This window comes from Teleopsis dalmanni, chromosome X (genome assembly GCF_002237135.1).
Source record: "Teleopsis dalmanni isolate 2A chromosome X, ASM223713v2, whole genome shotgun sequence".
NCBI classification, from domain to species: Eukaryota; Metazoa; Arthropoda; class Insecta; order Diptera; family Diopsidae; genus Teleopsis; species Teleopsis dalmanni.
In genome coordinates this window covers 29,960,023-29,984,629 of record NC_051848.1, presented here as the reverse complement: position 1 = coordinate 29,984,629, position 24,607 = coordinate 29,960,023, and the positions used below count along the sequence as shown (strand labels likewise).

Genomic DNA, 24,607 nt, shown 5'->3' with positions numbered 1-24,607 from the left:
CCTACTAGAGGTCCACTCGGTACAAGCTGGTACTAGCTGTGAGGTCAATACCATGTTTTTATATTACAATATTTTTTTGTACAATATTAAGAATATAAAACTAATGAATATGAAACCTTCAACTAAATTATAGTTAACTGCTAGCTAGAGTGTCTTGATCAGTTATAAAGAATGAAATATAATTTCTGACAAGTTATTAATTCATTAATAGCGCGAAAAGTTTTCAATTAAATGCGTTATCCAATAGAAATTGATGAATAGATCCTCTTTAACAATATAATCTATATATAATACATTACAAAAAAATAATATTTTCTATGATATCTTCCCGCAAACCTGGCTACACCACTGATTATATAGCAACTTTAATGGTATCTCTTATGTCGACTTTTCTTATTTTTTCTTTTCGTGTATTGTCTAATAAAGACTATGATATATATTAGTTATGTTGACTATGTAAAAGAATATCAAATAATTTCAAATATGTAGCCCCCAACGGAGCGGAACACTGCGGCCATGGTTGATCTTTGGTGTTGCAACAGACTCTAACCGAACAGAAGACTTTACGTCTTGCAAATGAAAGCCAGAATGTCAGCCGTTGAGGACCTCCTAATGTCAGAATGAGAGACTAGTTCTCCGCCCAGTGACCTTTTGCTGGCCCAGATCAAGGCTGACAATCTATCTCTTCGAACAAGCCCATTTTGTTAAGGTGATAACGCACTCAATGGTGACCCGTTAAATATCCCACCAGCAAACTCAACTCTGTTCTGCTGAAGAAGGATACCTTACCATAACTGTTGAGTTGAACTAGCGCTTTAGCCTGACGGTTCTCTGAAATGTCGCGCCAGTAGCGACTTCTCTCGGCTAAAAACCATTTATCAATCAGAGACACAGATTTAAATGTGTTATATTATAAAGAATAAAAATTAATTTCTAATATAGAAGACTATACTCCAGAAAATTATAGAATGATTTATTTAGAATTTTTTTATATTATTAAATTAAATAAATAAAAATATTAAATTTATAACTTTTTATACTACAAAATGTTCGCCTTAAAGCTGTATTAGTCGTATACTTTTATACAAATGTACGACCCTGTATTCAAACAGTCAACTTAATTCCAATATACAAAAACTATTTTTCTCATTTAATACAAGCTTTTTTTGATTATATGATAAAATGATTGGAAATGATACTTTTGCGATAACTGTTTAATAATAATTTTTTTTCCTTCAATTTTGTTTAATTTGTTGTTATTGTTTCAAAAATTTTTTATTATTTAATAATTATTGTAGTATCAATTATTTAAAAAAGAATTATAAAAAATTGAAGCCATGAGCATAGACACAGAGGTTGATCTATTTAAAATTGACGAATAAACACCAAATTATGAGGCAGAGTACACCAACGGTGAAGCTAATGATGATTATAAAGTTGATACTGAAACTGCAGCTAGTGTCCATAAAGTTAAGACGGAACCTGAACCTTATAAAATCGATTCTGAAGAAAACATAACTGAAAAATCAACACATTTGCCAACAAGAATATAAACAAATCAAAAGAGAGTATCTTTAACGACAGACACCGCAGAGGAGAACGATCATCTTCTAATAACATTGATTTTAAAGGTGAGACTGAAGATGAAGTTAGTAAAAATGTAGTTAATACAAATTCTCCTAAGGTTAATTCCGTAGAAAATCTAACAAAATCTAAAAAGTCTTTGCAATATCTTCAACCGTAAACGTCGCTGACCTAACATCATCCCCTGTTAGTAATATTTCTGAAGATGAGAGCGAAAGTGCAGCTACTATAAATGAAGTGATTTCAAAGTCCCCTAAGTTTGATTCTATAGCAAATTTCACTGAACTTAAGAACTCAAAACATACGTCATTGAAAAAACAAACAAATCTGTATGCAATATCTTCAATGGCAACTGCCACAGGAAGTTTATCCACTGATCATAATGATTTCGAAGATGAGACTCAAAGTGGAACTAATAAAAAGGAAGTGAATTTAAAATCTTCTAAATTTGATTCTAAAAGAAATTCAACTGAAACTAAAAACTCTACACATTTTCCATCAAGAAAACGAACAAATCAAAAGGCAATATCTTCAACAACCGACTCCGGCGAGAATTCATCATCCTCTAATGGTGGTAAATCTGAAGTTAAGAGTGAAGGTGCAACTACTAAGCATAAATTGAATTCAAAATCTTCTAAAGTCGATTCTAAAAGAATTATAAATAAAAGTAAAAACTCTGAACTTTTACTATTAAAAGCACTTAAAAATCGTAAGGCAATATCAGTTATGGTAGACGCCGCCATTTATGGATTGAATGAACGCGGAGGATCATCCACAGTTGCAATCAAGAAGTTTATTATGGGCAGATACGGTAACTACACTCAAAGAATATTATGAATATCCTTTCTTTCTGTTGTGTATAATAGTAAAATTTTTTATTCTTCCTCAAAGAAATCGGCAACTCAACAGATTTATTAAAACAAATCCTTAAATATGCTAAAATGTCGGTGATCGAGGGCAAATATGTGCCTGTTAAGAAATCATATAAATTTTCAGCCAAATATATGAGATTGTATATGAAGAATGTCGTGAGCGTTAAAGAGAAACGGAATAGTGGAAAAAATGAAACTGGTCCTTTAAAAAATGTTAGAAAATTATATATGTTAATAACATTGAGTTATTTAGAATATTGTGAAAATAAGAAATTTTTTTTAATTTAGACAACTAATTCAATTGGTTCAGGAATAACAACTAAAGGAAAAACAGCTAAAAGGAAAAAATTGGTTAATAGAGATGAAGAAAACACTAAAGAAAAACCAAAACGTCAACGACATAATGCGAAGGGTAATATGGCACATACATCTAAAGGATTAGTAGAATCTAGAAAAATGAATGTGACATCTGGTAATAAGATCGTTCATACATCTAAAGAATTAGTAGAATCTAGGAAAATGAATGTGATATCTGGTAGAGTTACTACCAAAAAAAGAAGACCAAATCTATTTGAAAAAATACAGATACTCACAAGTGATCGACGAAAAAAATATTTAGAAATAATTGATGCCTATCCTACTGTTTCAAACGCATCACAAAACGATGATATAATAAATGCGTCGTTCATCGAAAATCATGATATATCTCTAACGAGTATCGCTAATTTAGGCAGACCCCCAAGGTGGTCTGATATTCCTGAACTTACGCGTAATCACAGTAAAATATCTAGTAAATATGTAGAACAAGAATATAGAAAACGAACTAATATATTTTATACATCGACACCCATAGCAAATAAATAATATTTAGACATGCTACTCGTACTAAAACAAAAATGTTGTTAAATGTTATAATACATTTTTTGTTACTTATAAATAAATATTAAAAAAATAATTGTAATACAAATAAATTTTCTTTGTTAATTATGTTATAACACAATTTGTTAGAAACAATAACTAATAAAAAAGAAAATAGCACTACTTACTACACCTTACCATATATGTGCTTTATATAGACAAGACAGATGCCCGCCCTATGTTCCACAAGGAAATAAAGAATTAAGATGAATATAGACAAAACCCTCTTTTAGATCAGTATTTTTACAAACAATACTGATCTGTTAATCAGTATTTAGTTTTTAAACTATTTTTACTATATCCAGTGTTTCTGAGAAAATCGAATGAAACTTGTGTCTTTAAAAAATGGAGAACTATGTTACTTGGGTTATTATATTAATAAAAACATGTCTGTGGTTCTTATTTATATGTTATGACTACTAAAATAACAATGACTATAACTCAGTAGGTACATAAAATTACAGTATCAAACTAATGTTATCACTATCAGCGCCTGATATATGTAGATATACTTAATCCAAAATAATTAAAATAGTTTAATATCATACTAATGTTGATGCAACCCAAATTAGCTTTAGCACCTTTGAACAAACTATGAAACACAGAGGTATTATATTATTATAAAAAGAGGAAAAGTTCGAAGGGAATTAGTAATAGGAAAATATTATCTGCTTTGTGGTTCTGGAACATTTTCACCTCAATATGACGAAGTGCATAATCAGTAATGGTAAAAAAATTATTGGCGTTATTATTATTCTCTTGAAAAAATTGTGAATATAAATGGTAATAACGTTTGTGGATCTTATACAGAACATAGGGCAAAAATAATTTTATAGGAATATACGAGCTTATACATTATAAATGACTGTTTATTCCCTGACTACACTATGACATAAGTTGGGTTAAAACAATTCGATGAAGAGATCGAAAAAGTTTTCTTTATTCTTTTGAGTATTCAGGTATACGGTCCTTCGGTATTTAAGGCTAAAAATCCTAGCTGATATAGGACACTGTAGATATTTCCTTCCCTGAAATACAATGATCGAGGATTAGCTTAACAATATAACTGTGCAGAATAAATCTAAACAATTATCAAAAACCGGATATACATTGAATTGATACAAAAATTGAAACAAAGTAAGCAATTATAACATCAACATTATTGATTTTATTAGGGAACGTCAGCTATATGCAAATGAAAACATTTTTTATGACGATCATGTATATAAACAAATTTTTCGCAAATGAAAAAAAAATAATGCTTTAAAAAACACAAAACTTAAATTTTTCAAAAGGTATCATTGCAAATCGTTTGAATGCAGTGAAGTCTATAAATATTATATACTTCTGATGGTCTTTTTATAATATTTTGTATTCTTACTTAATTGTAAAAAATTTTTTTTTCTGATATTATTGTGATGAATTCCCACGTTATAAGTGTTGAGTGTCTTCACTTACAGCCCTTATTTATGTGCTCTCATCAAGTATTTCTTCGGATCCATACTGTTAATGCACGTCTGAACTTGATTGCATTTAAAAGTGGATTCAATCAATTTTAATTTACATTCGAAATGCTGTACACATCTCTCCCATTTCCCACACAACTTGCCTTTTCTCTTTTATTCCTTACTTATGTCGCGTACCCCATATAGGCTTGCTGTAATCCTTTCACATTTCCTGTTATATAGGTCCATGTGTATTATACCAATAACAAATAGTTTTCTTCGGGAACAAATTGTTAATTTAAATATAATAAAAAACACAACTCTTATTGGTTATAATTTTTTCTTTTTACGTTTATTAATAACAATTTTTAAAAACTACAAAACACATTTAAATATAAATTTTTAAACTTTTGTTCTTGGTATACAAATTACAAATTTTTTATAAGTGATTTGTTTTTGTTTTTTACTATTAATAACAATTATTTACACATGTATATAAATTTTATAGATATATAAAGTATATTATCGAAATTATAATTTCAAAAAAAAATATATACTTATTTTTAGAGCACACTTAATTGGAATGTTAGTTATTATAAAAGAATTAGAAGTTAAATTTTTCATTATGTGTATATATATCTTACATAAATATATATATATATATATATATATATATATATATATATTCCGATTCAAAGCAGGAATTTACAAAGGAAAAAGAAAAATATTAATTCAATTGCTTTTACAAATTTTCTGTCATTTATATTATATTATATTATATTATATTATATTATATTATATTATATATATTATATTATATTATTTATAAATATTAAAAAATATTTTAATACAATGTGTTATGTATTGAAAAAATAAAACTTTTCAAAAGAAAAAATAATTAGAACTGAATTAATTTTAATTAATTAATTACTTTTTACAAATTTTCTGACATTTATATTATATTTATATTATTTATAAATATTAAAAAATTTCTCAAATTTTAATACAATGTGATATGTATTAAAAAAATAAAACTTTTCAAAAGAAAAAATAATTAGAACTGAAATAATTTTAATTAATTATATAATAACAATTATATATATTATGTATAATATATAAAATGTTTATATTAGAAATAAACTGTGCAAAAAATTAAAATAAATAATATATTTTATTCAACTGATAGAGAAGTTATAAAATATATTTTTATTTTTATAATGCTCAATACAATATATATAAATATATATATTACACATATATGATTGATTAAATAATATAATACAAATAAAATTGAAATAATAAAATCAAAATAATATACAAATACAGTTGGACCGTTAAGCGAGTTTGTCATCGTACGAGGCGGGGTATAGGTGTAATAATAATTATATATAAATATAATTTATTGCTTTAATGACTAACAATTGTATTAATAATTTTGTTTTTAAAACTGGCAATTATTTAAACAATACACTTTTTAAAATAAGTTTTTAAAAAAATTGTGCAGGGTACCCTGAATTCGACTATGGAATATAGTCGAAATATTGATGTACAGAAAAAAATTATTTTAAAATATTATTTTATAATATTTATAATAATAATATTTGGATTAGCCTGTTTCAAAAAATAAAAAAGTATTTTTAATTATAATTGAAAAAATTGGTAATTTTCTTTTATAAATTTGGTTTGCAGTATAAATGATCAAAACTACTTTTAAATTCGAATTTAAGTAAATTTTGAAATCACTCATATACTTTATATAGCATATAGTATAACATTACCAATTTTATTTAATATAATAAATAAATAATTACAATATAATAATAAAAAATTCATTTTAATTGTATATTAAATGCTTTGCAATAATAATTAAATAATAAAGTTTAATTCTTGTAAAAATAAAAATTACTTTTCATAAAAAACTTTCTATAAAACTGAATCAGAATATATATATGTACATATATAAAAACACATATATATGGAAAATAGACAAAGAAGAATACGGTATATTCCTCTCTGGCAGTTTTGTTTAATTTCAATTATTTATATAATATAAAATAAATATTAGTTATAATGTCAGTTAAATTAATTTACATGGTTTATCTATCATTATGAAAATAATTCAACTTTTATATAAATTCAAATTTCTATATCTAAAATATATATATGTATATATGTATATATAATTCATGATTTACATTTCTTATACTTCATTGACTAAAAAATTAATTTTTTGTGCTATTGCAAAGCGTAGTTTTATTATTATTTTTTTTTTGTGCATTTTAAAGTTAATTTATTGCGTTTATAACATATAGCAATTTCATACATACATTTCTAAAAGTGCTAGACATCACTTTAGCATATAACAACTTAGCTGATAAATACTTTATAAATACAACATTCTGATATTGATGAGTAATATATATATATAATAAAAATTAAAATAAACAAAATTATTATATTAAAAAAAATGTATAGGAAAAAAGAGAGATTAGCAGTTAAAATAATAATTATAATTATATATATAGATATACATATTCCTTTACATAGAACTGTAGTTGAGAGCGGTATTCAGAATTAAGAGAGCATCATTTTTGCTTTTAATTATATATCATTTATATTTATTATATTTATTATAATAATTTTAAATATAACATTAAGTATCTTATAAAGATTTATTATATATAATGTGTAGTCAGAAAAGTAATGAGTATTTTAAAGTTAAAATAGCGGAACAGTTATAGTGTTAGAAGATATAATAATGAATATCTAAATTCATTAATAACAAAAATACATCACTATATAGTGATGCATATAGTTATATGCGCTATCTCTCCAGAAACTCATATAGGAGAAGATATATGTGTGGATTTGTGGACTCATCAGTTTTTATATGAACGATAGCGCATTTAGAAAAATACAAATTTATATAATATTGACTTAAAAGTGTTGCCACAATATTCAACAAAATAAAATGCGAGTTTTATTTGTAGCACTGCCTCTGATATATATGGGTTAAAAATTAGAACCTACTATTATAATAAATGTTCTTTCTGCACTCGATGTTTACAATTGGATAAAGTAAACTCTATTCATTGGACATTTTTAGTTTATTTTATTTTGGATATCAGAAACGTAAATCCTTTTTTCATTTTGCCAATAATTGTTTTAAAACAAAAAAAAATGTTATAATTCTTGAATAATATAATGTACATTTTCCGAGTTTTGAATAGATTAGTCCAAATTTAAATCAATATAATACTTGCTCAAATAAATTGGTATCATGCAAAATCATAAATTAAATATAATATGCTTAATACCCTTTTAAAATTAAAAAAAAAAACATCATAAAAAACCGATTTGATGGGGCAGTTTTTCATATTAAAACTCCATGAGTTCTTCTTAATTGCTTAATATAAATCTAATTAGCTTAAATGCAATGGACTATGTATGGTTCAAGTTAACAATATTTAATAATATTTAACATTATTTAAAAAATAAAAATCTCTTAATCGGTAAAGAAAGGTTAATTAGTATTTGTCGTGAAAGCCTAAAATATATAGGCGAACTGAAGTAGTAATAGTAAGATACAGAGGTTTAATACTTTTTCGACTACACATTATTTTCTTTGAGTCATATAGGAAATTTTTTTAAAAAAAAGTACATTTGTTCAGTATAAATATAATTGCAAATTATTAAAAATTATATTTATTAAAAGTTAATACGTTGACAGAGTCAAAAAAACAGATTATCATTGAAATAGAGTATTTAAATGTAAGCAAATATAAAAAAAAATAATAAAAAATATTTAATAAATAAATATATTCAATAATAATATAAATTTAGGTGTTCTAACAACACACACAGACAATAAATATGAAACTAAAATGCAAACAATAAAAACATCCACAGTACATTTTCTTCAAACGTATTCAGAAATATTTTAGAATATAAAATATAGAAGTTGCACTTTCTATATATTTTGAGATAATAGCAAAACAAGAGCCCAAAAACGATCATAGGGACGAGACCATCTAATTCTACTGAATGGTAAAAAATACAACTCTGCTCATTTAGAAAAGCATAAATAAGAAATCCATGAAATTTAAGAACCTAAATAGCTTACAATTAACGTATATGTCTTCTTACCAATGAAAATTTAAATGTTGTATAAATATATAGGTCATGTAAGCGTGGTATAACTCATATATTACCTTAGTGTCTTCTATGTAAACATTGATAAATTCACTTAAAAGATAGTAAGTCAATAGAAGTACGGGTTTTTGGCAAGGCAAATTAACGAGAGGCCACTATTTCTCACTGAACCAAAACTTTCAGAAATTTCAATATCGCCAGATCTCACTCATAAGAAATATTTTATATAGAGTAATTGTTAAATTTGCTAAAGGACTTATATATTGAAAAAACACGATACCCACATCCACAAATTAATAAAACATCAATACTTCACACTAACCCAAAGTTTTGAAAAATTCAGATATATACATAAGATATCCACTGATTTAATCGAATCTATATTTATACATAATAATACCCGTTTAACAGTAACTTTCAGACTAAAGCCATATTTTATAATCAGAATCAGAAAGAAGTGTTCGAAGATCATTGTTTGAATCTGTTACAATCCGTTTAAATCTGTTAACACTCTATATGTATAATAAAAGATCGAATTAAAGCAAGAAATAAATGCTTTTCCCTCATCAATCTATATCAATCTATTCCGTTCTAAACTATGATTGCTAGAATTTTATAAACTTCTTAGTAAAAGACTTAGTCTAATTCAGAGAAAATATATGGTCGGATCATATTAGAACTATATATAGGTTCATGAAGAATCTACTTTACGCTCGTAGAACTAGTTAACCACAAAGAGTTATACATCCATCCCATGCTGGCCATTGCAACTTTTGTTAACCTTTAAGAAAAAGATTAATAGAAATATATTTGATTCGTTATTATATGGAGGTGTATACAGAAAAAAATTCCCTGTTGAGCTTGTAAAACTGGTCAACCAAAAGACAGGTGTAAACCCATCCAATTCTTAACTATTTTTGTAAGTTGTGGATTCTATGTGTTGCAGATTGCAAACTCTTATTAACCTTTAAGAAAACAATTAAGAAAAAATATTTGATCGGATATTATATGGAGGTGTATACAGAAAAAAATTCCCTGTTGAGCTTATAAAACTGGTCAACCAAAAGGCAGGTGTAAACCCATCCAATTCTTAACTATGGTTGTAAGTTGTGGATTATATGTTCTGCAGGTTGCAAACTTTTACTAACCTTTAAGAAAAAGATTATGAAAAAAATATTTAATCCGTTATAACATGGAGATTAATAAAAACCTTCCTTCAAGCATAAGACGGTTATACGTTGTATGAGATCCTAATATTTAAGATGGGTTAAAAACATTATACGTGTGATAATGACAATGTGGTGTCGTAAAAAATGCCTATACGGGTTTGAAGCAAGAAATTACCCCAATAACCACTGGTTAGACGTAGTAGAAAATAACTTGAAACAGAAGATCGCTAAATACTATGATTTCAAAACAAAGGATTGATCAGTATGGAGAGAAATTATACAGAGGGCTTTGACCCAACAATAGTTTTAATGGTATGAAATTAATATTAGAAGATTATTTCTGATTGTCATGAGTCGAATAACTTCTTATAACCGGGCAATCGTTAATATGTTCAGCATTTTAGTCAATGTATTGTCTTATCCAAATAGCTTTAATTGCACACTTTTATATATTATAATTGTGCAATTCTAATTAAATCATATATATAAATTTTTTATATAAATACTTTAATAAATAAAATTAATAAATTCAAATAAATTACACAAAATATATGAGCTTCGTTTCAAGATTGAGATTAAAAAAAGTTAATAACTTTATGAACATTTAATATTCAGAATTTTCATTTTTTTTTTGTTGTATATTAAGAATCACTTTATGTATGAGAAACAATTTAGTAAATTAGGAATTACTAAAAATAAAAATTGCTTATGTTGAAAAAGCAACATAAATAATCTGTACTTAATGGTTCAGAGATTATAAGTAAAATAAAAAATAAAATTCCTTGAAAGAGAAGGTCTTTGTTCACGTTTTTCACTTACAGTTCAAATTTTGCACAACCAAATTAAATTACATGAGGAAACATACTACGGCCATATTTTGGTTGCATTTTCTTTGCTAAGCGTCACACTTGTCACATCTTTTACAATCATCTCAGCGACTTGCCATGCTATCTCCTCCTGCACCTTTTCCTCTGGCAGATTGACCAATTTGCGCATTGCGTTTTTTATTTTAGTACCACCTTTCGCCAAAGACCAATTATACTTGTTATTGCTGCCATATGGCTCCTCGAAATCCCGCTCATAGCGTCCCAACGCATTGACGCTACCAAATTTAAGGCCACCTTCTTGAGCTGTACTACGATGCCATAGAAGATTCGGATTCGTCAAATGGCGTGCATCGATACTTAAGTTCGTACCAGTTGCTTGCAGATGCTTTAGATGTGTGGAGTCCATCGCCAGGAGTGTATTCTGTTGTGAAATATGTTTAAATAATTCGCGTGTACTTTCATTTGTGCAATCCGACAATGCTTTACGATGACAATTTTGGGTCTTGCTATTCGTACGACGTAAACTTAATTTGTGAAGTAATATCGCACCGGCACCAGAATTTACACTTGCACTCGCACTTGCAACAGTTTCAGAAACAGAGTCCAACGTACTATTTGCCAAACCATTTGCTAAATTGCCTGTGGTTGAGTCTTCGTGTATTTTAGTTTTAAGTTCGTTAACATAATTTTCGAAAAGCTGCGAGTTTAAAAAATCACTGAAATACTTCTGTTCCAAATACCTCGCTGTAATTTGCAAAGGTAGATCAAAGCAGTAAGCCACATAACCCTCCGCACATATACGCTCTTCAACCCAGCTACGCAACTTATCTGATAGCCAGAGACGGCATTCAGACTGTAACGAGAAGAACCTCTCGTAGATAATCATAGCATCTGCTTGTATTTCACTTTCATTTTTTGTTCCCACTGCAGTTATTATCGTTGGATTACTGTAACTTTTGCGAAAATTTATGGCCGTTGTCCAAAAGTCCAGACAATCACGTTCACCACGCTGTTCCAAATACTCCATAAAAAAGAAGAGCGCCACTTCACTGTAGAGTATATCATATATTGTCAACTTTCCATCATACTTATCTATAGTTGTGCCCTCAATTAGTTCAATACAATATTTACAATAAAAAGTGCTTTGCAGAAAGTCATTGGAGTAGTCACGGTCCAATTGGTGCAGCACGTACTGTTGTGCTTCATCGAAGCAACAGGTTGATATCGCCGCTGCTGTTTCGCTTGTGTTAGCATCGATTTCATCTGTGCTAACAGTGGCTTTATCGTCGGGTCGTTTGCATAAGAGCAATGATATTTGCGACAGTAACGCCACTGGAAGACTAACAAATAGCACTGCGTTCGCGATTAAATATTTTTGATAAATTACTATTGCATCTTTAGTGCTAGCTGCGCTTATCCTTGAAGTTGCTAAGCTAGTACTGAGATCTGGTTCCGTTGTAGTTGTACTTTCACTGCAAAGTGATAATTCCGAAGTGGAATTAAATTTTTGATTTGTGCTTTTCGAGATTTGTTTGTTTGTCTCAGCGTAGATCTGACTCTTCTCGTCATCTGTTAAAGGTTTACGCATCGACAAATCATAAAGCGTTTTCAATTCAGGTACATTATTTTGCTCCTCCTCCTCCTGCTCAGTATCCTCCGTTTCGTCAGTATTCTTTAACGTACTGCATACACAGGTCACATTGTCATGGTCACAGTTTGTGTATACTTTAGTTGGCGTATGTTCCAATGATGAACTCGGTTCGTCCTGTTGTTGGCATTTGTGTTTTTCGCTGTTGTCTTGTGACTTCTCCAACTGTGCTAAGGCGGCTGTTTTGAAATTCTCAGTGTCCAAATAGAATTTTATCAATGATAATGCGTTTTTAGTTTCTAAATATTGGACAAAATAACTAAGACATTTTTGATCATTGACTATAGATTCCAGAGATATCGATAAGCGAGACTGATATTTGAAAATATCTGAAAATGAGAGAAAAGAAAGGATTATTAATATGAAAATGATTAAGAAATAAAAAATTTTGAATTGTACTGGATAGAAAGAAGAGAACCGAAATACTTTTAATATCAATAAAACCCGGATACAAGTGAAGACATCCAGCTCCCCCTAAATACGAAATCAAATAGGCTAATTCAGTATAAAAAGCGAACAGTTCTTGTCGATATCCAAACCTCACTAAAATTATTTTTAGAAGACCCCGAGTCTACATACCTAAACAATTTTGCTATGAAAGACGGATAGTTATTGTCGATATCCAACCTCACTATGATTTTTTATAGAAGATCATGAGCCGACATAACTACATACCTCAGCAACTTTGATATGAAAGGCGGATAGTTGTTGTATATATTTTACCTCATTATGATTCATTCCAAAAGTGCAAGTTATATAGTTGATTTTCGCGAGTGTGTATTTAATAAAAGAGCAGAGTAGTAAAGTAAAGTAGTGAAAATAGAATAACATTTGACAACAATTGTGAATGGCATTTACACGAATTAATGAGCACTCTGTCAAAATGTCGACTGATAGCTAATGCATAAAACCCATCCTACGCATTACATATGTTAATCCTTTTGTGTCCCCTTCATATATGCTGATACCTTTGTGATGAATCGAAATTCAATCTGGTTCGTTTAGATGAAAAAAGTTTTATACCTAGACAAAGAGGTCTCAATCTCTTAATCACAAACTTACAAATGACTCGGTTAAAAATAGTGGAGGCGACCGATATTTGGCTTTAATGGCAAGTAAATCAGCTATGAAAGCAAGTGACTATAAAGAGTTTATCACGTTATGCTCTAATAACCGTCCATCCTACACTTTGCAAATGTCGATGCCTTTGTATTCTGATGAATTCAATATCAATCTGGTTGGTTTATATAAGCCAACCAGATTGAATTTCAAAGAAAGCCAAGAGGCGAATATCTTTATTCTTAATTTACAAAAGGTTCGAGCAAGCATTATGATAGGAGTACCATAGTATAGGAATGATTTTCTGGATAAGAACTTGAACCGATTTATAGCATAAATAACACTTTAAAAACAAATGTTTTTTCTTTCTGTCGTTATGTTTTTATTCATTCCATAAAAAATGCCTCCTTTTTGGATGTTTCAATATGAAAATTATCTTAATCGCTCACCCAAGGTATTTAAAAGGCGGATAAAAAGATCAGATAAAAAGATTTTTGTATATATACATATACTAGTATAAATTAATTTATTTCTGGACTGCTAGAACGGAATATCCGGTACTAAATAAAATATTTTCTATATAAAATGTTAGGAAGCAGTTATTTTTTTTAACTATTTCAAATATTTAATTTTTAATTAAGAATAATATTTTGTAATAATTTCCATGAAAAATGGCATATTTAATATGATAACAAAAGTCGAATGACACATTTAAAATTATTCTTGATGTTCCCTACACTTGATACAATTTAAACTTTTTAAATATAATAAATGGCAAAATAATATTTCTAAAAATAATATCTAATATAAATAATAAAATACATTAAAACAAATCTTTAAAAAAAAATCATTTCTATATCTTTCCAATCAATATAGCAATTGAAATATTCAATATTATGAATCCAAAAAAATTTTAAAAATTAAAAGTCATAAATATATATAGAATTATTAGTTTAAACGTAAGCCCAATTAAAGCATCCGCTAATTCAAAGTAACATCTACTGCTATTCGGTTGTCAATCGGTTGTCAAATTGACAAAGACACAACGTTATTGAGATATTTGACCAGCAGTCACAATAAATAATATTATCATTGCCAAATTGAATGAGGTCTTATATGTGATCAATCGCGCTGAAACTGTCCAAGACCGTGTCATCATTCTAACTTAATTTATATGGCACTCAAATAAAGTTAAAGTATATATTGATATACGGTTGAAACGTTAAAAGTAATAGCACTCAGATGAATTTCTGTTTAGGACTTTCAGTCCTGTAATAGCTCAATTTCATCAGTGATTTCTTAAGTAATTCAGAAGCAGATTTATCTAGTTAATTTGATAAGTTCAATGATACGATTTAGATTTGAGAAAATCTAACTGATTTTGCACTGGTTCGGAGGTGGGAAAGTACAAACAGTTTTGCACTGGTTCAAAGATGGGTAAATCGATATAGTTATATCGAATATCCGGATATAGTTCAGAGTTGGGAAACTCGAACTGATTTAGCACTGGTTCGGATACAGTTCGGAGATGAGAAATTCAAATCGGTTTTATACCGATTAATTGTGCAATTAAATGTCACAATTGTTAAGTCAACTTCTCTACTGAACATACTAATCACTTTGTGTTTTTAAAGATATGAACTGCACTTTTTCTAATTAAATTTTTTCAACTTATTGTTAAATTTTTAAAGATTATACTCAATTTACGGGGGTATGAAAGTAACAATATCTTCTCTTTCTTTTCAAGAAGGCAATATGAGGCTGCATGTATGATATATAACTTTATCTGTTAACACAGCATATATCAGCGCTTTTCCCCATAATTTCACATCTGGGTACGTACATGATTCATTAAATAAATAAGCAATTAAACAATAAGCAATTAAACAATAAACAAAAAAAAATCTACGTATGACTTTGATTAATTATAGGGCATATTAAAGTCGACTTATTTTAACTACATTTATTTAGTTTGTTTTGTGTTCATTTAACAATTCACGTTTTGTGCACGATTTTTTTCTAAATGTATTAGTCATAAGCACCAATAAAAAATTGAATCATTTAATATTATTAATAAAATGTTTCGTAAACAACAATTTTACTACAGCAAGAAAATAAACAAACCTCAGTCCACATTTTATTCAATAGAATTAAAGAAGAATAATAAAGTCTAAAGGTAAGGTAAGCTAAGCTTTCTTCTTAAAGTTGATTGAACTTCATTAGGTTTTAATAGACAATCTTTTTCATTATAATTTTTACCTTTTCATAACCTGAAGAATGTTGAAATTTGTGCTAAAGAATATCGAAGAAAGAGTTAATTGGTTTTGTTGAAAATAAAATATTTAAAAAAGAATTAATTGATCGCTTTAAAAATTATTAACAGTCTGCAGAAGAATGGAATATGTATACCATGCCGGCTAAGGTAATGACTGCGAGAAAGCTATTATTATGAACTATGAATATATTGAACTTTGAATTCTTTTGTAGAAATTCATTAGATGTGACAATAATAATAAGAGTATATGTATAAAGCATAAATAAATATACTTAATCAATGTACTGAGACTTTATAATATATATTACTGTAAATCCGCATTTTCAGATTTTAAATTCTTTATATAAATGGTTCTCAATCTTTTCTTCATCAAGGTCCACTACGATCTTTTTGTTTTTAGTAGGGGCCACAAACTTCAGTGGACAAACTACAAGCTATGTATCCATAGCTATTAAATTTCATTCACTGACCATTTTTAACTATCTCGCCGTACACCGTGAGATAGTTTATATTATATAGATCACTATATATCAAAGTAAGCTTTATTATTCTTCTTATCTCTTTTATCTTTTTATTTTTGTTTTTTTAGTATTATTTCATATATTCATAATTTAAACTTCTGTTGAGTTTTGACATTGTTTGGGGTTGCAGTACCAAGTAAATATAGAAGATTAAGCTAGATGAAGATTTAATAAGATCAAACTTCTTCTTCATTCGTTTCTCTTAAAAAGACCAGTTTTTAGAATGATTTTTCTTCAATTTCCACTACACACAAAGTGCCATATTTTCAATAATTTCGTAAACTATATCTTTATGTTCACTTACTCACAGAGATCCTGTTGGAGAAGACTTCTTTAATAGGATACACATACAATGTATATATCCTGACTACTGTCGACTACGAAACTTTTAACATCTAACCAGGTGGTTATATTAACTAGCCTTAACTGAATAGTAGTCTCAACACCCCACGTACATCTTGTGAACCACTTCTGTTTCTGATTTTAATAATTAGGATATGGGTAATTAATGATATGTAAGAGGAAAGGGAAACACAGATTGTAGATGGATTCGATTTTAATTGAAATCAACATGGGTCAAAACAATTTAATGAGATGAAACTACATTTCGTGTGTGCATTGAGACATACAAACAAATAAGCGACATCATAGAGGGTAGAGCTGCAGTTAGAACACACATTGGCAATTAAGGTCGTTCTTTCCAAGGCCTATTAAGAACTTTGTAGTAGTGCGACCCTTGTCAAGAAGAGGATACTGTATCTGTGGGAAAGGCTATTAGTGCATGTTTGTATTTGACCTCACTAATGTGGGCTTCATTGCAATAGGAATGCAATGTTATTGGTCATTGTTTCTTTCAGCTAATATAACACCTCCTATATTTATATCACACCAAAACTCAATTCGTTTTTACGTTTCCCTTATTTCTACTTTAGCACGAATAAACGAATATAGTGATTTTTATGGGGTCCAAGAACAGCTGGGTCTCCGTCCGGGTGACACTTGTAGTTACACCACCTTCAAAGGCAATCTGCAAGTATTTTCCAGCGGGTTCCGACAACAACAATATAGTGTTTTCCACAAAGTGTAACGGATCAGCTGATTTCTTACATCACAATAAGAAAACGTAAATGCGTTAAAAATAAATCAGAACTATTGGCCTTAACTCAGGGATGAAGATATTGCTATATTCTTCAAAGCTTTGATATTGAAATGAATCGGCCATGTTTTAAATTTCAGAGGAGAAAAACAGAACAGAAAATAATTATAGCCTACATACCACTAATATCAGAAAAATAGAGGATGTCTAGGTAAAAGGTTATAAAAGGGGATCAACCAGTGTTTAAATTGGAAAACTGCAAGAGAAAAGAACACAAAATAATAGGGAATAGAGCTAACTAAGCAAAAGTTGATGTTAATGATGAAATTCATAACCAGCGCTCGTCCTTCCTTGACAGGACACTTCCCTTGCGTTCACTGATATCATTAACAGTCGTTCATATTGTAAATAAGTTGCAGCAAAAGTTAATATTTTTTGTTGTTGTTAAAACAACAAAAGAAAATACATTAATATAAGTATTCTTAGCAATTAACGTTAAACTTTAGAACTGAATCTGAGACTTCCAGTTAAAAAGTAGTTCCATTGCGTATCTAATTTACATAAATGAAACGTGTTCGAAATGTTCTAAAACAAACTACGCACTTTTAATAAAATTTGCATTCCCCCCGCCACATCCACTGAACTGCATTTATACTATTTAAATGCACTTCACATTTCAGCAAACGGAAAATTCCCAAAATTATTAAATTTAGAATTTCAATCACATTCAAGTGATATGTTCACCATTCACTGTCGACGTCGGCGTCTCATAACCATTTAACCACCTGTGGGAATTTTTTGCTGTTTCCGTTCCATACAATTGTTTTTCCCTCATGAATTGCGTTTAATTGAGTTTAATTAACAATAATCGAATTTAAGTAAAATTAAACCTTACCTTCATCCGCATTGCAGTGGTTCGTGCAAATGCTGCCACTGCCCAAACTCAGCCCACCACCGATGCTCGCCACATCCTCATCACAGGTTTGCTGTTGTTCATCGGCTGCATGTCCAGCTAACTCCTCCAGCACTTCATCACAGAAACTTGATGTCGAGCGTAAAGAATGTCGTTTGTTGTTGTTTGTGCAGTTGTCATTGTTATTGTAGCCAACGTCGCAGTTTGTGCCATCGATGCTGCTGCTGCTGCTTATACGACGACCTAAAATAAATTGTTCAAATAATGTTGTATACACAAATAGTCGTTCAAAAATATACTATAATTTACACTAATTTTTTGTGATTATTTATTTTTTATTGACACCAATTTAGCTGACAATCGTGGCACTATTTTTTTTTTTGTGTTATTTTCTTGCTGTCGTTTGCGCTGCCACTTCTTTCACCAAAATTTGTTTTTTTTTTACCAAAGAATTATTTTCTGTTACTTACTTTTTTGTCTTTTAAATAATTTTAACATTGCCGCGTTGCATTAGCTGTGTTTTTTTATTTATTTATTTTTATTCACGCATTTATAGTTAATATTGCTATTTTATTGAACAGTGCGAAATTAACGTACACTTTCTCACCATAGCGACAACGACACCACTCGCCGCTTCCGTAGTCTTTTCATTTATAATCTGTTGTTAGCTTTTGTTGACTGTCAAGTTGCAAATCGTCATAGTGGTGATAATAAATCGATAACATGCAATCGATTGTAATATGTTCAGTCAAGCAACATGTTCCCAACATTTGTGTTAAATGACAGCGTGTTCCCATTGAAACTAAAACAAGTTATTAATATTAATTTTTTTTGTCGAAAATGACGCGTCTTATAAAGAAAAGAAACTACTTAAAAGTTAGAAGGGTTCGAAAAGAAATGAAAATGTAACAATAACAATAATATTGATCAACTATTCCCAATTGAAATTAGCAAATTTGTAGAACAACAATTGCATCGCTTCCTTATAAAATTGCACCCATAAAAGAAGCCTTACTTACTATATGAAGTAAAAATATGCATAATAGATGTCTTTGCAGAAAGAATAGCTTTGAAATAAAAATTGGCAATCTCAAGCGTTTACTTTCAATTCGTTGAACTTGTGTTTCCAAATAAAACTGTAGTTTATAAGTTTGTCCTAGTCACTTAAAAAAAAAATAAAAAAATGTGACAAACCTGGAACTTGAGCATTGAAAGTTTGTGCAGTCTTATATGGCGTTTACACTGGCCGATAATGGTTTATTTTGAATGAGCCATTTAAAAGTGTTTACATTTCTTGTAATTCATTTGTTCTTATTTCAAACAGTTGATTTTTCAACTTCCCTGTTGATTTGAATCCACTTCAAACCTTACAATATAAACTGAAAACTTATTTTTAAGAAGTTCCAAAAAGAGTAGCATCGTTTTCAAGGAAATGCAACCACCAAGCATTTGTTTGCCTTTTTTTGTAAATATGTCAAAAAACAGCTTTCTCAAACTGTAAAAATGCTATGAAAAGCTTTTATTTAGGGTATGTTGGATCTCATTTGCGCTTGAGATTTTGTATATAAAAATGAGTCATTTGCTTTTAATTTTTGATTTTTGACCAAAATGACCCTTTTGAAGCAGTGGCGTAACTACAGGGAAGCAACTGGAAGCAACGCTTTCGGGCCCCCGAATTTAGGGGGCCCCACTATTAATTTTTGTATTCATTGTATTTCTTTTTAATAAATTCTCAAAAGTGGGACGAAACGTTTTTTGTTGGAATAACTTCATATTGCATTTTATAAAAGATACGTAAATTTTAAATTTAAAGTACATAATATGTATGTACTTCAAATAAAATATTAAACCTATTTATGAAATAAAAAAGTTTTTCTAAGAAAAATATGTGTCTTGATCGAGAGTTTATATGGAAGCTATATCTAAATTTAAACCCATTTGAAAATAATTTTGTACGTTGTCTTTTGCAAATATCAGTACTGTATACACTAAATTCCATTTGAATACCTTTATTAAAAACGGAGAAACCTCATATCCGATTGTTAAGTTTATATCACAGCTACAAGAAATAGACGTCCAATTTCAATCAAATCAAATGGTGAACAGGGTGCGCTCCCTGTGTATAAAGTTTCATTCGAAGAGTTCAAAAGCTGAGAGAGTAGTTTGAACTGTAAAAGTATACTGATATATACTTAATGGTATTTCCGAAGTTTCCTTTAATGCTTTACGAAAATCTTGACAAACCTTATATACCCTTTTTACATTTTTTCGTGTAAAGAGTATAAAAAGAGGGGCCCCTTAGTATGTTGGTAGGGGCCCCTTAGTTAGAATTTGCTTACAGGCCTAAAAAATGTAGTTACGCCACTGTTTTGAAGCCAGTGTAAATGCCGTAATAGTTTCATCTGGAAAAACACGATTAGTCATCGCTTCTAATTTGACAGGCACGAGTTCTAAGCCAAACACTTGTATTCTAACAAATTATTTACGAACTATAAACTAATTAAAAAATTCAAATAAATCCTAAGGCCATTAATGATGAGTACTTGACAATACTCGAAACAGCATTGTATGGTCAACCAAACTTCAATAAATTGAATAAAATTATTGTTGTGGTTTTTTCGTTTCTATTAAAACAATTTATATTAATCAAATTAAAATTTGGTCGTTTACATTGGCACAAGTTGATTTATGCATGTGAAAGTGGTTTTATATGTCAAAAAGTTCTGTAAAAGTTTTAAGAGAGCTTTTATTTGCTTACATTTGAATTGTTAGCAGATAATAGGTCTGTTCCACGAGCTACTCGTAGTAACTTCGAGTAACTCTGTGTATATGTAAGTGCGTTCCGGCAGTAAATTTTCGAATAAATAAGAGCATCTGAGAGAGCTTAACGTATCTGTTGAGATTTGAAAATGTTACACAGACTTTACTCGATGTGTGAATCAGTTGTTTTGGTTTGAATTTAAATTTTCGAATTGTTTATTTATGCGAAATGGATCTAAAAACATAATAAATATTTTGTTAAATGAACTAAGTATTAACTAAGTAATACACCCAGCACATAAAGTAATTAATATTCTTCGAAATAGTAACATTAATGTAACTTTAGAATTACTAAATTTATTATTATATAAAGGGAAAGAAAACGAGTGTGTTAAAAATGACATACAAGAAGTTGTTTCGAAATATAACGATAATGTATTCAAGAGTCTTTTCCGCATTGCGCGGAGCCTATTTAATTCTTAAGTTATAAAATTACCCCGCTTTAGCAACAAACTGTTGCGATACCTCACTCACAAATTCATCATCTATTAAAAAACGCACTAAATAATTGCGATTTACAATGTCTGTTGGTGAATATACCATAACATTTTTTCTTTTCGACATTGTCTGCAATAATAACATAAAATAAAATTTTATGAATTCTAACTCATTCTAACTCTAACTGAAAACAGAAATATGACTCACTTTAATATAATAAAAACAAGTATTTAAAAATATTTGCACTTCTTATTACAAAACTTTCTTTGTTTGTTATTCAAAAAACAGCTGCTCTTACCAGACTTTACAAAAATCTGTTCCTTGAAAATCTGTGTAAAGAGCGCAATTTGGCACTTTACTCTCAGTTTGTACTTTACTTGTGTTTTACTCGAGTTTTACTACGAGTCGCATGTGGAACAGACCTAATATTTAGTTTTGTGTTGTTAGCAGAAATTATTTTAATTGATCATGGACAACACATTAATTGCAAAAAATGTTGTGTATGTTTTTTTGTATAATTTTGTTTACATTTAAACTTTGAATTTATTTATCGATCTGTATTTTTTTTATAATGATTTATTGTTTATTTTTTAACTGACTATAGGTCACTTTTTTTCAATAAAAATTAAATTGCCTTTGTTTGATGTTTTTTAATTGGTACTATATTTCGACTCTCTTTGAGAGTCATCTTCAGGATCATGTTCTACAAAGATAATAATGACAAATTTAATTACAATATTGAAAAAGCAAAATTATTATTCTGATTATTATTAAAAAAATGCAATTAGCATAACATACGTCAACAATTTCGAGAAAATGGATGAATTGCTGGACTCTTGTTAATATGAGTAGTGAATATTATTATTATTCAATGAAATGTAAAATTTAAACCATAAAAGCATAAAGCATAAAAAACGCCATCAATTTGTTATAAAAAACATTTCTGTATTTTAAAAAATTCTTATATTCCTGTCAAATATATTAAATTTTTATAATTTTCTTTTTGGGAAATATATTTTACAATGCTGCATTTGACATTTTTGGTGCTATTTCACTTAATTTATTTTTAACTTAGTTGATTTTAATGAAGTTGCAATTTCATTAGCAACCTAATACCACGTTTCCACTGCAGCTAAAAAAGACTTTCGTTAATCAAATTAAGATTTAATTAAATCACAAATCTATTTTTAAATATCTATTGCAAATTTAATTTATAAAAAGAAAATGCTTTATTAGATACTAATATCTACAAAAAATAATATATATAAATTGATATATAAAATAATTTATATATATATTCATTTTATACATATCTTACATATTTAATTAATGTTTCCTTGTGGCCCTATGCTTCATAAGGAGAAGAAGACTACAATAAGTAAGTAAAATTCATAAAAACAGAGATTTTATTAAATACTTACTTTTTCAGTACGTTTGTTTATAGCTCAACTTCTGTTTGTTTACATTTTACATATAAAATGAATTTTTTTCCTTAAATGAGTTGATTTATTTATAATGAGCTTAATTTTATAAAAGCTGTTTGTAAAAGCTCTTTGAGCAAAACTGTCTAAATGAAACCAGTGGAAACATAAACTGGCCTAACGAAGGCAGTGGTTTTCTTTATTAATAAAAACCTTAACGTTTCATTATTGACGATAAATTTTTACACATGTTGACTATCAAACGGACTTTTATATGTGCCAAATTCTTCAAATTCATTCAAAACGTAAATTTGTGAATTGAATAAAATATTTTAAGATTTTAGTATTTAAAAAAAGGTGGCTGACGAAAAAATGTTTTATTAGTTTGAATCATGGCGCAAAGCTCTATATCAAAGAATAAGTGAAGAAAAATCTCCATTTCCAATTGAAATATTTATTCGTGGAAAAAGGGAAAGAATAAGTCTGGAGGATCAAGTCAAGCAATGCCTAAAAAATGCTAAAGCCATGCTTCTCCCTGTTGATACTGAGTTTCCGCTATCCGGCAAATATTTGTTGAAAACACAAAGCGTTTCATATTCTTTAGACGAATTTAGAATACTTGTTGATTTGTTGTCAAGAAACGAAGAGATGTTTTGTCAATTTGAATCATCGCACAAGGTTAAAGATTAAAAAGTAAGTAAGGAGAGATTGATGGAAAAAAGGAAAGAAAGTGGATCAGATCAACCAATGCCTAAAAAAATGCTAAAACCATGCTCTGTTGATTCTGAGTTTCCGCTATCCGACAAATATGTGTCGAAAACACCAAGCGCAAAAGAAAAATGATCCAAACTACGATTTACCACATCGTTTGGACGTGGGAAATTCTTGATAAGCAAGCACTACATTATAAATTATAATATAATTTTAATAAACACAATTTCGCTTTTCTTCTTTTATTTTAAACGCATAAATGGCGGATTTTATTTAAATTTATAATTAATTTACTTTTAACTTTTTTTTATTTTATTCTCTCTTATGATGTATGTATATATAAACTAATGTAAATATATTATTTTTGTAATAAATTTTAATAACGTTTAATGACTAACTCTATTGTGAATAGTGTATATAATTTATATATATGAATATATATATATATATTTATATAATACACATTTATATAAATTTATGTATACATATACATATATATATATATATATATTTATATATACTTTAATTATGCTTAATAAACAATTAATCTTAGTAAATAAAAACTCTAAACATTGCCAATTATATTACATTGCCCACTATATTTTTAATTTAAATATTTATATTATTAATTATACATATATGTATATATATATATAAACTTGTGTGTTAAGATATATATAAGTTTATTTTTAATTCCTTTCATGTTTATATTATAAAAACAAACTCTTAAATATTTAA

General features: G+C 28.5%; 2 protein-coding genes across 3 annotated transcripts; one reads left to right on the top strand and one right to left on the bottom strand.

The window, feature by feature from the left end:
* Window positions 1-1,269: 1,269 nt before the first annotated feature.
* LOC119662740 (histone H1-like) lies at window positions 1,270-3,336 on the top strand. 2 transcript variants are annotated; one of them, XM_038072482.1, is made up of 4 exons: window positions 1,270-1,631; window positions 1,685-2,395; window positions 2,476-2,669; window positions 2,745-3,336. In XM_038072482.1, the coding sequence occupies exons 2-4, from the start codon at window positions 1,930-1,932 to the stop codon at window positions 3,318-3,320; spliced, it is 1,236 nt and encodes a 411-aa protein (XP_037928410.1). In that variant the 5' UTR covers window positions 1,270-1,631; window positions 1,685-1,929; the 3' UTR covers window positions 3,321-3,336. The 2 variants fall into 2 exon arrangements, with proteins under 2 accessions (XP_037928410.1, XP_037928411.1); XM_038072483.1 differs by having other exon boundaries at window positions 1,270-2,395.
* A 7,452-nt stretch (window positions 3,337-10,788) lies between these two features.
* LOC119687832 (A-kinase anchor protein 10, mitochondrial) lies at window positions 10,789-18,983 on the bottom strand. Its single transcript, XM_038102347.1, has 3 exons — window positions 18,950-18,983; window positions 18,462-18,722; window positions 10,789-12,944 (listed from the first exon to the last, which is right to left on the bottom strand). Exons 1-3 carry the CDS (start codon window positions 18,975-18,977, stop codon window positions 11,005-11,007), a joined length of 2,229 nt encoding a protein of 742 aa, XP_037958275.1. The 5' UTR covers window positions 18,978-18,983; the 3' UTR covers window positions 10,789-11,004.
* Window positions 18,984-24,607: the final 5,624 nt, after the last annotated feature.

What these genes read in the sequence shown, in the direction of transcription:
- LOC119662740 (XM_038072482.1), top strand. Translation starts at nt 1,930, where the DNA reads ATGGCAACTGCCACAGGAAGTTTATCCACTGATCATAATGATTTCGAA. An exon ending in GTTTATTATGGGCAGATACG is followed by an intron (nt 2,396 to 2,475) that starts GTAACTACACTC and finishes TCTTCCTCAAAG; the next exon opens with AAATCGGCAACTCAACAGAT. An exon ending in AAACTGGTCCTTTAAAAAAT is followed by an intron (nt 2,670 to 2,744) that starts GTTAGAAAATTA and finishes TTTTTAATTTAG; the next exon opens with ACAACTAATTCAATTGGTTC.
- LOC119687832 (XM_038102347.1), bottom strand. Translation starts at nt 18,977, where the DNA reads ATGTTAAAATTATTTAAAAGACAAAAAA. An exon ending in ATTATTTAAAAGACAAAAAA is followed by an intron (nt 18,723 to 18,949) that starts GTAAGTAACAGA and finishes AATTTATTTTAG; the next exon opens with GTCGTCGTATAAGCAGCAGC. An exon ending in CCACTGCAATGCGGATGAAG is followed by an intron (nt 12,945 to 18,461) that starts GTAAGGTTTAAT and finishes TCTCATTTTCAG; the next exon opens with ATATTTTCAAATATCAGTCT.